Source organism: Sinocyclocheilus rhinocerous, unplaced genomic scaffold (genome assembly GCF_001515625.1).
Source record: "Sinocyclocheilus rhinocerous isolate Xijiao unplaced genomic scaffold, SAMN03320098_v1.1 scaffold509, whole genome shotgun sequence".
NCBI lineage: Eukaryota > Metazoa > Chordata > Actinopteri > Cypriniformes > Cyprinidae > Sinocyclocheilus > Sinocyclocheilus rhinocerous.
The window spans coordinates 597,515-613,419 of record NW_015652428.1 but is presented as its reverse complement, the minus strand read 5'-3'; the positions used below and the strand labels follow the sequence as shown (position 1 = coordinate 613,419).

The 15,905-nt window shown below is 34.5% G+C and overlaps 1 protein-coding gene across 1 annotated transcript; it reads right to left on the bottom strand.

The window, feature by feature from the left end:
• Window positions 1-10,475: 10,475 nt before the first annotated feature.
• Window positions 10,476-12,826, bottom strand: LOC107715051 (natterin-3-like). Its single transcript, XM_016521094.1, is given in 6 exon segments — window positions 10,476-10,856; window positions 10,858-10,913; window positions 11,271-11,311; window positions 11,313-11,397; window positions 11,600-11,842; window positions 12,799-12,826. Coding segments are annotated over 6 exon segments (834 nt in total).
• Window positions 12,827-15,905: the final 3,079 nt, after the last annotated feature.

Sequence of the window (15,905 nt, the reverse complement as noted above, 5' to 3'; positions counted from 1 at the left end):
ATAGAAATGTAGTGGAGTGAAAAGTACAATATTTGTCTTTCCAATGTAGTGAAGTTAAAGTCATAAGTTCCCAGAAAAAATAATACTCAAGTAAAGTACAGATACTCAAAAAGTGTACTTAAGTACAATACTCAAGTAAATGTACTTAGTTACTGTCCGCCTCTGGAAATGACCACTATAGGGACAGCAAAAGACTGAAAACTTTTATTCCTTTTCACTTAAATTATGAAATTATAAGTTACTTAAGACTTATTTCCACGTGGCTCCTCGCACAATATTATGTTATGATCTCAAAACACTTACCATAGTGCATGATTTGTCAACTAACTCACAACCAGCTCCATATGTATAGCATAGTAAACTTGCTTGGTAGCCCACCTGGTACAGCATTGCACGAGTCACAATAAAACAGCAAGGTCTTGTAGAAGCAAGATAAAATGGCATGGTTGCTTCAGCAAATGTGTTTTGTTTTTATCTCACGTTTTCTGTTGGTTAGGTGTAGGTTATTGTTCAGTGTAGGTGCTTCAATGCTTTTAAACGTGGTTAACTTTTTTTTAATGTTAACATTTCATTTCCAAACTGCAAAACTTAAAGACCAGTTGCCAGATTCATGTTCATCTATTTTAGATTAAAAACAGAAGGCTTTTTTTTTTATCACCACCCGACATTTAATTTTAAAAAGTATCATGAAATATGCAAGAAGCAATTTTTTTTAATGGGCCTGGGTTCATTTTTATCAAGGATAAACATCTAGCGTAGCGTTAGTTCTGGCAGGTCACGTTAGTCAAGCTCGCATCAGCTGACTCTCAACTATCAACCTATGGGAATACGACACCTATCTAAGCATTCATATATAAGGTCCCTCAGTATTATCAGCAGTTTTCATATTGCTCAATAGCTAATTACCCTCCTCCATCCCCAACTCCTCCTCTGTCAGTCAGGATTCAGCCTTCTGATTCTCCTTTGAATCAGACTAATTCTAAAATGTGTACATAACATTATTGAACTTTAACGATATCTGCAATACATTTATGTTGGTTCTGTTCTGCATTTTCTTAGCATAAACTTACCTGGCTAACTATGTACACCACATCTGGAGATTTTTTTAAAGACACGTAGGGCTCTTATTCTGTATCATCTTGTAATCATACTTGGGGACATCTTAGCAAGATCTGCTGGTAAGAGCTGGGAGGGAACAGCTGTACTGAGTTTCAGGCTTTACTTTCGAGCCAAGTTGTTAACGTTATCTGCATTGGGATCTGGAGACCAGAGGTGGAGGTGAACCTGATGTCCGGCCCAGGCTCAAACAATGGGCCGCGTGCGCATGGATTTGTCACAGCGAGAACAAACTAGCTGTTGGAGGAGAGCATGTGGGGAAGGTTATAATAGATCAAGTGTGCAGCGTTTGCTGTGTAACAATAACAACGAAAGTTTGCCATTAGGTTTTATTAGCGTTGTAGTGTGGAGGATTACGTGTTGACAGTTAGCCATTCCCTTATAGGCTTAAGGCTATCTGGCTCTCATTTGCTTATAAAATATGTGTGTTTGAGAACAATTAAGGGCATATGTGTACGCTAATGCTATGGAGATTTTAAAAACGACTTCATTTTATTCTCATAAATTCATCATGTTTGTTGAATTACAGTTATTGCATACATTTCTGATAGATGATTTTAAACTAGGCATTTCTCCTCATGTGTCTAGACAATAGGTCTAAATTAGTGTTTCCTCTTACCCAAAGGATCCTCTAAAATGACTGTCTGCTGAGCCATCAAACAATCCGGCTTCCTGGAGGGGTTGCGAGACTAGAACATTAAAAAGGGTCAAATAGAATGGTTTAGCGTTCAGGGGGTTTGTAGCCATAATTGGTAGCTAGAGTTTAGGAGCCTCAACTAGATGATGGAGGAAGGTTTGTAATTTGGCCCTGTACCACAATCCAACCCCCAACCCAGTACAAAGCTTTAATGGGGAAAATGAGAGATGGCTTTAGAAAATGCACATGCAAGATGATGATATTTTGTGTTTTCGTTATACATTCAAGCATTTTCTAATATATTGGGGTACTATACAGTTGGTTATCAAAGGCGTAAATACAAGGCATCCGAGCTGCAAGTTCACAATTTATAGTTCACTGAAAAATTTGAATTCTGTCATTATTTACTCACCTTCATGTCGTTTTAAACTTTGTATAAATTAATTTCGTGTTCTTCTCAGAACGCTGTTGAGCTCCAAAAATGATTAAAAAAAAGAAACAGCATAAACATAGTCCATATGATTTGTGTGTTATGTTTAAAATCTTCTGAAGTTGTATAAGTTGTGTGAGAAATAGTCATTTAAGTCATTATTCACTGATAAATTTGAACAGTAAGTTGAACTCACATTTGTGGGAAAAAGTCAAATTTGTTAACGAATCAGTTCAATTTGTGAATGAATCATTCAGATTTGTGAATGGGATCAAGGGTTCATTATAAAGAATCTCTTCAAACGTACTGGTTCTTGACTCACTAAATAAACGATTTGTTTGCTTTGTTTAGTTAACAGTGAATGAACATTGACTGAATTTGAATATTTTGATTCCACTGGATTATTTAGATTCTAGATTCCTATTCCTTTAACAACTTTACATTTACATTTACATTTAGTCATTTAGCAGACGCTTTTATCCAAAGCGACTTACAAATGAGGACAATAAAAGCAGTCAAAACTAACAAAAGAGCAACAATATATAAGTGCAAATGACAATAAATAAATAAAAAAAGATAAATATAGATAAAGTAGAATTAAAATAGAATAGAAAGTGTTAGAGTTAGAGGGTCAAATAAAGGTGGAACAGATGTGTTTTTAGTCGTTTCTTGAAGATGGTTAAGGACTCAGCTGCTCCGATTGATTTGGGCAGGTCATTAAGACTTGATACAACAACCTTTCTTCTATTTCAGTTAGGCCTATACTTTGACAGCACACAGATGGACTGCAGACTTTAATGATCACTCAGAAAAAATAGGCCTATATTAGATTTTGTCTGTTCGTCAAGGGATCGTAAAACTTGGGACAACTTAAAAAATAAAGTGCACAAGTCAAACGAATTGTGTTTTTGTTGTTTTCTTGGTTATTTTCGGAGCTTAACAGTTTGTGGAAAAGATCTCCAATTCTTACCTCAAGATGGTTGCAGCGGTTAGTAAACAGTGACTGAATTAGAATTTTTGGGTGACCTGTTCCTTTAAAGGGGTCATATGATGCGATTTCATTTTTTCCTTTCTCTTTAGAGTGTTGCAAGCTCTTGGTGCATAAAGAAGATCTGTAAAGTTGCAAAGACTAAAGTCTCAAATCCAAAGAGATATTCTTTATAAAAGTTAAGAGTTAGCCACACCTACCTAAAACGGCTCGTTCGAACACGCCCCCACATATCTACCTCACTATGTGGGAAGATTTGCATAACGCCGCCCAAATGTTCACACAAAGAAAGAAGGCGTAACTTTTATTCGCTGTGGTATTGTTGCTGCCGCCATGTCGACATGGTTTTGTTTACGCGGCGCGATGCAACGCAATGCGTAAAAAGACAGTATAAGTCATTATAATCAGTAATTATGTCCCCACTGGATGCAACAAATGCCTCGTTTATAATGGGTTTTCATGTTTTTTGTCTTGTCGCTCCGGGAGACGGCATCAACAGTATGGTGAGGGGCGTGACATTTCCGTCTCACGGTTGAGGTATTCGGCCAATCACAACGCATTGGATAGCTGGCCAATCACAGCATACCTCGCTTTTTCAGACCGATGAGTTTTGTAAAAATCGACGCGTTTCAAAAAGGCGGGGCATAGAGGAGAAACAATAATGTACAGTATGTGGAAAATAATGTGTTTTTTTTACTTTAAACCGCATAAACACATTTCATTACACCAAATACACAAAATAATGTTCTTTTTAGCAGCATCATATGACCCCTTTAATGCCAACAACCTTCAGCTCTTCGACAAGACATGGCTCAGGAAAACCTTTTCGATTTTGCACCAGACTGCGACAAAATCAACATAGCGCAGCTGACTACAGTGTTAAATCAAGTGCTGTCCGCCTCAAGCTCCTCTAGGTCTGTGAAAGATTTGAGAACATGTGGCGGTTGTCCTCGTTTTATTGAATTAGTGCCGATAGTAAATTAAAAACAATTTGAGCCATACGCTGTTGTTTGATTAGTGCTTGTTTGCCATAAATCGAAGAACGATAACTTTAATTGCTTTGCTTTCCTGCCTGCCAATGTAAAATAACGTTTCACTGAGCGTTTTCTCATGTGTGCATTATCATATCACAATTTCAGCAATATTGAGGTATGAAACTGGAACATAAACATTGAGTCGTGTGTTTGGGGTCCCACAGGGCAGCGCAACATTCGTCATCAATGACCCTTAAGTTGTAAAGTTCAATACTATTGGCAGACAGCTCTGTCTGCCCGAAAAGGCTCACAATATTACGCCCTCATTCCCTCCGAGCTTTCTGCGTTTTCTCTCCATTGTTTTCTTCACTTGATGGTTATTGCAAGAGATAGCATCGACGTCTGCTTTTTGAGTGTTTTCTTTTTCTGCATCCATTTGGTCTCTTCGATACAGTCCTGACCTCTCACTCGATGTCACAAGGTGAACGTCGACTCCGGTTATAAATTATGACGGTATCTCTCTCTGGTCACTTAAATCAACTTTTATCAAGGTTGGACACTGACAGGAATTCCATTGGGATTAGTTTGTCGGCGAAAAAAGAGCAATAACAAGCAGAGACTTTGAGGTGTCAGCAGTCCATCTGTGTGCTGTCCAAGTATAGGCCTAACTGAAATGTTGTTGTATCATATTTTATTTATAAATAAATAATAATTGTATTATTGTAATTATATATTAATATTTATTGGTTATCAGTTAATAATACATTTATAAATAAATTTAAATTTAATAAAGTAAATTTAGTAATTTATAACAAAGTAACATTTATTGTTTTTAATAATTATTACTTTATTTTATAACTTAGAAATGTATTACTACTTTTATAAATGTATTTATAAATGTATCTATAGCAAAATTACATTCATTATTTTTTAATAATTATTTATTGCTTTATTTTATGATAATAAATGCATCGAATATTTATCAGTAAATAATACATTTATAAATAAATGTTGCTATAAATGTTGCTATAACAAAATAATGCGTTTATCATTTTTAATAATTATTTACCATTTTTTATATGAAATATATTGATTATTTATCAGTAAATATGTATATATCTCTAACAAAATAATATATTTATTATTTTTAATAAATATGTATTACTTTATTTTTTATAATTAATAAATGTATAGATTTTTTATCAGTAAATACATTAATAAATAAATGTATTAATATGCTTAGTTGTCTATTACAAAGTAACACCTTTTATTTTTAAGAATTATTACTTTATTTTATAATAAATTAATAAATGCATTTATTTAACTAATGAAATGACACCTTTATTATTTGTAATAATTATTTTAATTAATTTTATTATTAATATTACTTATTTTATAATAAAAATCTGTGGTCAAACGATTAATCGCGATTAATCGTTTGACAGCACTAATAAAAATGCATTTCTTATTTATCAGTAAACTTTATTTTTATAATGATAAATTTACTTTTATTTTTACTTTTATTTAATTATTAATAAATGTATTGTTTTTTTTTGCAAGGTCAGAAATAGTTCTTGTAAGCCACTATACATAACACATCTTTTCAGTTTCATTTAAACTTCTGATGTAAAGCTTTTGCTAATTCTTAATGTATCAAATTGGCTTGTCGAGCAGTATGCTATTCAAACAAGCCTAAAATCAGACTGTGGCACCTCAAGTCTGATGTGGATCCTGCTCTGAAGCCCTTCTGTTTTTCATTGAGGCTCATATCTCAGTTAAAGCACTTTCATTATGTCTGTGGGTTGGAGCTCTGTGTTTAGCCCGTGTGGCCCGTACAGGCAGCATGCTCATGATTACAGACCATCTTGGGTGATGAGTTTTGTGGGCTCATCGGGGGTTAAGTTTGATCCTTGATTTGCAATAGTGGGACAGTACAAGTGCCTCCTTCAACACCAGGAGAATAGCATGCTAAAAAAGTCAGCAATACTTAATGTATAACAATATTTTATTGATTTTTACAGCAGTTGTGAAAGTAACAAACAGCTTGGGTTGTACAAATTAAAGTACATATCCACTTCTCTCTACTTTTTGACTGCTAAAAAAAAAAGTGAAAAAAATTATTGGGTGCTAAAATGAAAACTGACAGCTTCAAATGGGAATTTCCATTGTGACATTCTAGACCGTTATAATTTAGACAGTTGCATAATTTAGTAATAACTGAAATAATTGCATCCCTCCCAAGCTGCCTTCAGCTCTTTGATGTATTTAATTGAATTGAAAATTAAGACGCCACAAACTGTACTACCCAAAAGCTAACCTGTGCACTAAATCTTAAAGATAAGACGAGCACAATATAAGACAAAAAAGAGTTACATCAGCATAGCAGCTGAACCTTGTGTTAGATAACATCAATACGTTCTCATCAGAACCATATGCGACATCATTCCAGTGTCACAGATCCAGAGAATCCACCCTGCTCGCCACGCAACGCTAATTTATGACTAGTGTCTAATTAAGGTGCAGCGTCTGGGGTTTTATGAATATTGGCTCAGGGGAGGTTTAGTGCATGGAAAAACCTCAAATAACAACACTAAAATAAAGCATCACAAATTATGCAATTAATACATATTTATATATTACAACAGTAATTTATGACTAGATTCTAATTAAGGTGCAGTGTCTGAGGTTTTTTGACTCATAAGGCATGTATCAAAATAGTAGATAAACAGTCTAAAAGAAGTCCATCCAAATAATTAAAATCAATAAAATAGAAATTAAAATTAAGTGTATATATTGTAAATAATGTTTGGTAATAGTAACATAGTAGTTGTCTATCTCTGTACCTCTCTATCTGTCTGTCTGTCTGTCTGTCTGTCTGTCTATCTGTCTATCTATGTAATAATTGTATAATATATACAGTGCACAGCATAAATGAGTACACCCCCTCTGATTAAATATAAAAGATGTATTTTCTTAATGATCACTAATATAATTCATAGAAAGATGGCTAAATTGAAATGTTTTAAACATATTCTTAATAAAAACAGAGAAATACATGCCATTAATATCTGTAAAATAAGAAACTTAGCCAATTGTTGTTTAAATGAAGGATTGCAGAATTGAGTACAACCTAGATTTAATTCAACCAAGTGTAGATCTATAATAGAATCATTATAGAGTCATTATAGACAGTGTGTTTGTAGTGATTTATGGAATTTTAAGGTTTAAAGTTGCCATGGTAACAGTGAATATATTTTACATGCCACAAATGATCATGACCTTTATTCAGAGCAACTTCATTGTGTTCAGTTTAAACACACTTTTTAAAAACGTTTAATTCACAAACTTCAGTTTTGAGATGACCCTCCCCCCACCTCAAAAAAAAAAGTTTGAAAGAACCTGTTATTATTAAATTAATGTTTAATTATTGTTTAATGTTATAGTAAGTTTGACATATTCACATACACAGCCAGTCAAATGTGTCCACACAGCATATACCTGTGTTTATTGCTCTTTAATGACTATTTAATATATTGTAAGCAGCTAAATAACCTGCCACATTGCAAAATGACTCTCATTCATGTAACTTATTCAATATTTGTTTGATGCTTTGGACACCTCATGCTGACCTGTGATTATACCCTGTGGTGCAGTTTTGATACACTCGGTTTATGAGGGTGTAATTAATAAGGTGATTATGTGGTTTTCCATGTTTCATGTTTGTTAATCTCTTGTGGGTTCAGAGCACACGTCCACGCTTTCTTGATCCTACGCCTTCCACAGAATATATAAATACAGACAAATACATTTAGACCACTTAACTTAATAATTGCTATCGGGATGTGAAGAGACTTTCAACCAGCATAACAAAAAATGTTTCTGAAGACAATCACCTATTGTACCTTTAAGGCATATGGCTGGTAGAAGTTGCTTGCGACATGAGACTGAACATACATAATGGACAAGGGTTAAAAAAATGGCAGCAAGGAAGACAAGTCACTGACCACGGGTGAATAAAAGAAAAAGAAAGACACGACTGAAACGTAAAACACGTGAGTGCATGAAAAGTTATGCTTTGGTTCAGTCACAACTAATCCTACAGCCAACAGCTGGTATTGATCTGTGTTGCAATATGATTTTTAGGCCATACAGAAAACGTCATCTGTGTTTTTCTGTGCCATTATACTTTGATTGTACATCAAATTACAATAATTACAAAAACCTTTATGATTGAAATTAAATAACAGCAGGAATTCTGTAAATACATATCATATCATATTATTTGCCTATGTTAATAATATAAATTCTATTTACATGCTAATGTATAAAAAGCTACTGAAGACCTTTCATTATTTTTAAGGCATCAACATATTTTTCTTCATATATACTCCATATATATTCTTCTTGATCTAACTTCAGCATTCAACACCATTTCCCATAAAATTATATTAGATAGATTGCAGTCCATTGGAATCGTAGGCACTTCTCTGGCTTGGTTCACATCTTGTCTCTCAGGTCGTACTCAATTTGTTCAAGTAGGTCACTTTAAATCTAAGTCATCACATATTACTACAGGTGTCCCACAGGGTTCAGTTTTGGGCCCTTTATTATTTATTATTTATCTACTGCCCCTTGGAAACATTTTCAGGTAATATGGTATACATTTTCATTGTTACGCCGATGACACCCAGCTCTATCTGTCCTCAAGACCTACTTCTAAACTTCCTCCATCTTCTCTTTTTAACTGTTTGTCTAAAGTTAATGCATGGTTTTCAAAGCAATTTTCTTAAACTGTAGTAAAACAGAAATACTTCTTGTTGGTACAAAAAATAATTTGTCAAATACCAGTGATTTTTCTATGTGTATTGATGGTTCTATAATCACTTCCTCAACACAGGTAAAGAGCTTGGGATCTTTTGAAGCACATAATAAGTTTACTCGGATGGCTTATTATCATATACGCAATATTAATTGCCTCAACCCAGCCCTCTCAACGAGAAGCACTGCAATTATGGTCCATGCTTTTGTCACTTCTCGAATTCACTATTGTAATGCTATTTTTTTCGGTAAAACGACAAAAAATCCTGTGTGAAATTAGCTCTCCTGGGAGTACATGTGAGACCACACTCAAGAGTGTGAAAGTGTTAAAATAAGAGTGCTAAATTAACACTGAAGCAGAGTTAAAGTTAATGAGATAATTAGGTAACTAATTAAGTGATGATTGACCATTATTGAAGACACCTGATGTTAACGAGCAGAATCACCAAAGGAGAAAATCTAAATTTTTATGTCACCATTATAGTGGTCAGTGTTTGCTTTAGTTGGTCTCTTGAGCCTTACTTTATTAAAGTTTGATTTTGTTTGGCTGTTATGACTGAGTAATAACAGACAGACATGCAAAAAGAAAAAAAGAAGTGATCATGTGATGTTGGTTAAGTTTTTACATAACGATCATTTGACCTGAATCACTGAACTCTTTTAGAGCCTAAACCTAAAATTTACCTTGTTGATTAACAGCCCTGTGATTCTACAGTATCCACTAGTTATAATGTTTTCTTGAAAGTTGTTCTGATAATTATATTAAAAAAAAGGCTTCTTTTCTTTTAGGCACACACATACATCAAGAATCAGTGTAGGAATCTCAACAATGGTGACAAACAGCATATTCAGAAAACAGATCAACCCTAATCATTAGAAAGCAAGCTACTAAAAGGCACATCAAAAAACAAAATTAAAATTGTAAGAATAAAGGAAATTACTAAAGACAGTTCAGCTCATAATTTATTCATGCCGCAATGCATCATGGGAGCCATGGATGAATTTTGATTGGTGGCACCCAGAATGCACTGCAACATGCTTTTTTGATTGTCACTGTTGTTTAGATTCACAGGTTGATTCTTGATGTTTGTGTGTTTAAATAAAAAAAATTTTGATCAAACAACTTTTAAGAAATCCTTGTGTTGTATCGAAAGTGCTGGAAATCTTATGCTGATGAATCACAGGGTTGCTATAATCACCAGTGTAAATCTAATTTAGAGTTTAGGTAAAACAATGTGTTTTTCTCTCTCTCTCTCTCTCTCTCTTATAACTCAGTTACAACAGCCAAGCAAAATCTAACTTTAAAAAAGTAAGGCTCAAGAGACCAACTAAAGCAAACACTGACCACCATAATGGTGACATAAAAATTGTGATTTTCGTCTTTGGTGATTCTGCTCGTTAACATCGGGTGTCTTCAATAATGGTCAATCATCACTCAATTAATCACTTAATTATCTCATTAACTTTAACACTGCTTCAGTGTTATTTTAACACTTTTACACGTTTGAATGACTAACATTTCCTTACTTCAGAGAGCATTTGGCAGGAATTCACAAGCGTTTGAATTTCCGTTACTTCCTGCTGGGTGTAGGTGCCGTTGATGAAGGTCTTGCCTATTTCATTGCTTTTGTACATTCTAGTTATTTCGCCAGTAAATGGGACTTCATCCGTGAACGTATTGCTTGTAATGTCAATGGTGCAAGAATGGTTGGGTGGAACCTCCACCTCCATACCCACAGAGTGCAGGGTTTTCTCAACTACAGATGTAGTGTTAGAACGAGAGTGACTGTACTCATATTTAAGCCAGAATTTTCCTCCAATACTTGCCATAGTCAGAATTTTACCACAGACTGATATCTCTGCATTCACTCCAAATGTATGGGTTCTACCTGTTTTGGTAAGTAGTTGTTTTGTCAATATTTTGGTCGAATTTCACCGTATGTTTGGACTAGGGCTGCACGATAAATCGCATGCGATATTTAAACGCACATCTTGTCAGAAAGCCAGTTCTGTAATCAGTGGTAAATCTCCATCACGTGCGGGCTTTCACATTGAGCAGCATTAACTACACAGAGCCGTTGTTCACTGACGAGCTGCGCAAAACCACGTTCATATTCGCGCGATTTTTTGCGCAGCTCGTCAGTTATCGAAATTACTCGTCAGTTAACAACGGCTCTGTGTAGTTAATGCTGCTCAATGTGAAAGCACGTAGGTGATGGAGATTTACCGCTGATTACAGAACCGGCTTTCTGACAAGATGCGCGTTAAATATCGCATACGATTTATCGTGCAGCCCTAGTTTGGACGGTTTGCAGTTCTTGTTGGAAGCTTGGAAATGTTTAAGCACTTAGGTTTTCTGATGTCACCACACTTGACATTAAATACGCCACAATGTTTAAATGCTGCATTTTAAAGTCGGTGTTTAAGGTGAGGACTTCAGTTGTTTTAAGTTACATATGATCATATCAGTGTCCCCCTCATTAAAAAAAAAAAAAAGTTCATCACATTTCTACGAACATGTGTAGAAGCTTTTGATTGGTACATTTCTTCCATTAAGTTATTCTTGTTCACTAAAAACATAATGTCATTATAACTAACAACTGAGCTGCTTATATGCTCCTGTAACAATGTTATACATGACATTTCATATTTGTCAAAGAAGCAAAACTCAAATTGTGGCAGAAGTTTAGCAATGTAATACTCTTTTTGTTCATCCTTGACCGAAACCGCATCCTTCGGCACTTCTGCTGATGCGACCCATTCCAAACTGCTGTTGCGATCATTTGCACTCTGGATGACATTTTTATCATTTTCTTTTTTGGTTTTAGCAGATTTAAAGGGGAACAATCGACGAAACCAACGATGACTCTTTGAAGGCGCTGTAAGTCAAATCCAAAACAGAAATACAAGGGCTGATACCACTATACCGCATTTTAAGTCATTCTTTTATAGAAAATTATTTTTTCTTGCGAATTTGAGATATTTAAAACTACATTTTTAAAAACATTTTTTGATGCGTTCAGTCAGTTATTAAAGGGCGTGTAGAGGTAAGACAACGGTCAGGATTTGGCACAGAAAGAAAATATACTATCTCTTTCGCCAGATGAACTGAAATCCCCTCCAGTCAGCTGTAGACTGATCAGCAGCAGAGCAAACATGATCCTCATGCTGAAATCCATCATTAACTGCCTTCACAGTATCTGTGAGATATCATCAAAGAATCAGAGCTCACGCAGAGGGGTCGAGTGTCTGTCAACGCCAGAGCATAAAGTGAGGGGGTATGTACATATACCAACTATTATTCATAGATTTCTATATCAAATCTTGTCTTTTTTTGTTCAGAAATATTTAGGAATTTCAAAATAGGCAGACAATAGGGAGTTATAAATACACCGATGTTTTAATGTTCTAGCTTACTACCCTAATTTGAATTCAAATTCCTTTTACTTGAGTAAATTCTATGAATTCTATTAAAGCAATGATTTATTTCAAATTTGGAACCTAGTTCTTGATGTTACGTATTCAATGTATACTACAAATCAAGAACTTAATAAAATGGAAAGCATTATACTTGACGTCACATTTCATATCTTGCAGCATGTCTTACCTGTGAATGATCACCTGTGAGCTGAAACTGAAGATCTTCTCTGGTATCTGTCCAGTGCAATGCATTTATGTCCCATCCCTACACTCCTGTATATTCCTGTCCTGATGCAAATGCAGCAGAGCACATCACCAGGTCACTTCTCTAAATCGTCATATTATCACTTGAAAAATTATCCTTAACTGTCCTATCACTTAACTAGCTGTTATCTCTTAACTTTCTAACCATTACCAGTATATGTCATTGTATGGAAGCCCATTTCTGCCAGGTAAGAAAAAAATTAATGCCTTAAAAAGTAGAAATTATGACATTAAGTCATAATGATGACTTAAAAAGTCGAAATTATGAGATAAAAAGTCGAAATTGACTTAATGACTTTATAAACACATTGGTCACAGGATTACACTGTCCTTCCAAGCAAGATGTCAAATGGTTACGTTTCTTTTAATAATCCCAGTTAGGGCTGCACGATAAATCGCATGCGATATTTAAACGCACATCTTGTCAGAAAGCCAGTTCTGTAATCAGTGGTAAATCTCCATCACGTGCGGGCTTTCACATTGAGCAGCATTAACTACACAGAGCCGTTGTTCACTGACGAGCTGCGCAAAACCACGTTCATATTCGCGCGATTTTTTGCGCAGCTCGTCAGTTATCGAAATTATCGAAATTATGAGATAAAAAGTCGAAATTGACTTAATGACTTTATAAACACATTGGTCACAGGATAGGTCTATAATGATAAATGGGACATTCTGAAACGATTTAATTTTGGGGGACCAAGTTCAATACCTTATTATTAAAGCATACCATTTACAGATAAGCAGAATGGGCTATAGCCCAGAATATGAACGCAACGCGCTGAGTTGCACATTAGTATTGGGGTAGAACGTGAAAGAAAGAAAGAACACTGAAATTTTTTTTTTCATCCATCCAATTTAAAACAAATTAAGTTAATGGTTCACATCTATATTTTATAATTTGAGCCAGTGAAAAATAAATAACTTGCACTAAACTATGTTTTCTATGTCTATGAAAAATATTTAATAAAACCTGGCACCAAGTATATTTTTCTTGTTGAAGAAATTAATTTAAATTTTATTTTTGGTCTAAAAAAAAAAAAGATACAGATTTAATCAAAACAAAAATTCCCATTTAAGAAATAATATTACAAATTATTTATAATTACTAAAACTGACTTCCAGTCACAGCCTTAGATGAAATCAACTGAAATAAAAGACATTAAATCTCTCAAGATCTCAGCAGAGGAGGATTAAACAACTCCACAAACAACATTACCAGCTTCACTTATTACTAACCAGGGGTGCGTTTCCCAAAAGCAACTATGGTCGCAAGTTCTGTCGTTACCAACAGAGTTCAACGGAACTTGCGACCATAATTGGCTAATGATGATTTTGGGAAACGCACCCCAGTTTGACTTTATTTGTCATACAGACGTTCTTACTGAGAATTAACAGAGGTTTATTTTCATAATTTTAGTGAATTCCATTTGAAGTTTACCATTTGGTGAATAGTTGGTCTTTGCTTTAGTTGGTCACTTGGTCGTTGACTTTATAACATTGTTTTTTTTCTTGCTGCTGCAATTTTGTGTTTAGAAAGCACATTATTATTATAGCAAAGAGAACTAAGAGAAAATGTGATCAGGTAATGTTGTCTGCTTGCTACTGACAAAATCATCATGTAGTGGCTTGATTCACTGATTATTACAATGTTAGTAGCTCATTGTTTCTACAGACTGTGTTTTTGACCATGTGAAAAAATTTATTTTGTGCACAAAAAATAAATTTATGGCACACAAATGAATCTCAACAATGGTGACAATCAACAAAATATTCAGATAAACAGATTTTTGAACATCACAAATCAAGCTACTAAAAAGTCACAACACAAATGGCAAAAATTAAAGCAAATAGTAAGAACAAAAGAAAATGTTAAGACAATTCAGGTGCATAATTTATTCATGTTGCAGTGCATTCTGGGAGCCATGGATTGGTGCTCCCAGAATGCACTGCAGCATGAAGCTTTTTGTTTATTGTCACCATTGTTGAGATTCATATGCTGATTCTTGATGAATGTGTGTGTTTAAACAGAACAGATGTTCAAAATGTCTTGTGTGCAAAATGTTTTTTAAAATGCATCAAATTATCAGACTGAAACATTACTTTTATCAGGCGTGAATAAAATTAATTTTACAAATGTGTAATTTTACACATAATAACTGATTTACACTCTGAATGAGATCAGTGTATCAGGCCATTACATGACAGCTATCATTATTGATAACCAGCCAATACCACCTGATCATGTTTTCTTTTGGCTTTTTTGCAATAACAAATGAGTTTTGTAAACACAGAGTTGCAGCAACCAGAGAAAAACTAATATTATAAAGTTAAGGTTCAAGAGCCCAACTAAAGCAAACACGGACCACATTAATGGTGACTTCAAACAAAACATTCAACATCTAAACCTCTGTTCTCAATAATAACTTTTTAGACATATGAGAGAAATGAAGTCAAACTGGTTAGTAATAAGTGAAGCTGGTAATGCTGTTTGTGGAGTTGTTTAATCCTCCTCTGCTGAGATCTTGAGAGATTTAATGTCTTTTATTTCAGTTCAAGGCTGTGACTGGAAGTCAGTTGTAATTATAAATGATTTGTAATATTTCTTAAATGAGTTTTTGTTTTAAATCTATATCTTTTTGTTTAGATCAAAACTAGAATTTAAATTAATTGACTTTCTTCAACAAGAAAAATATACAGGTGCATCTCAATAAATTAGAATGTTGTGGAAAAGTTCATTTATTTCAGTAATTCAACTCAAATTGTGAAACTCGTGTATTAAATAAATTCAATGCACACAGACTGAAGTAGTTTAAGTCTTTGGTTCTTTTAATTGTGATGATTTTGGTTCACATTTAACAAAAACCCACCAATTCACTGTCTCAACAAATTAGAATATGGTGACATGCCAATTAGCTAATCAACTCAAAACACCTGCAACGGTTTCCTGAGCCTTCAAAATGGTCTCTCAGTTTGGTTCACTAGGCTACACAATCATGGGGAAGACTGCTGATCTGACAGTTGTCCAGAAGACAATCATTGACACCCTTCACAAGGAGGGTAAGCCACAAACATTCATTGCCAAAGAAGCTGGCTGTTCACAGAGTGCTGTATCCAAGCATGTTAACAGAAAGTTGAGTGGAAGGAAAAAGTGTGGAAGAAAAAGATGCACAACCAACTGAGAGAACCGCAGCCTTATGAGGATTGTCAAGCAAAATCTATTCAAGAATTTGAGTGAACTTCACAAGGAATGGACTG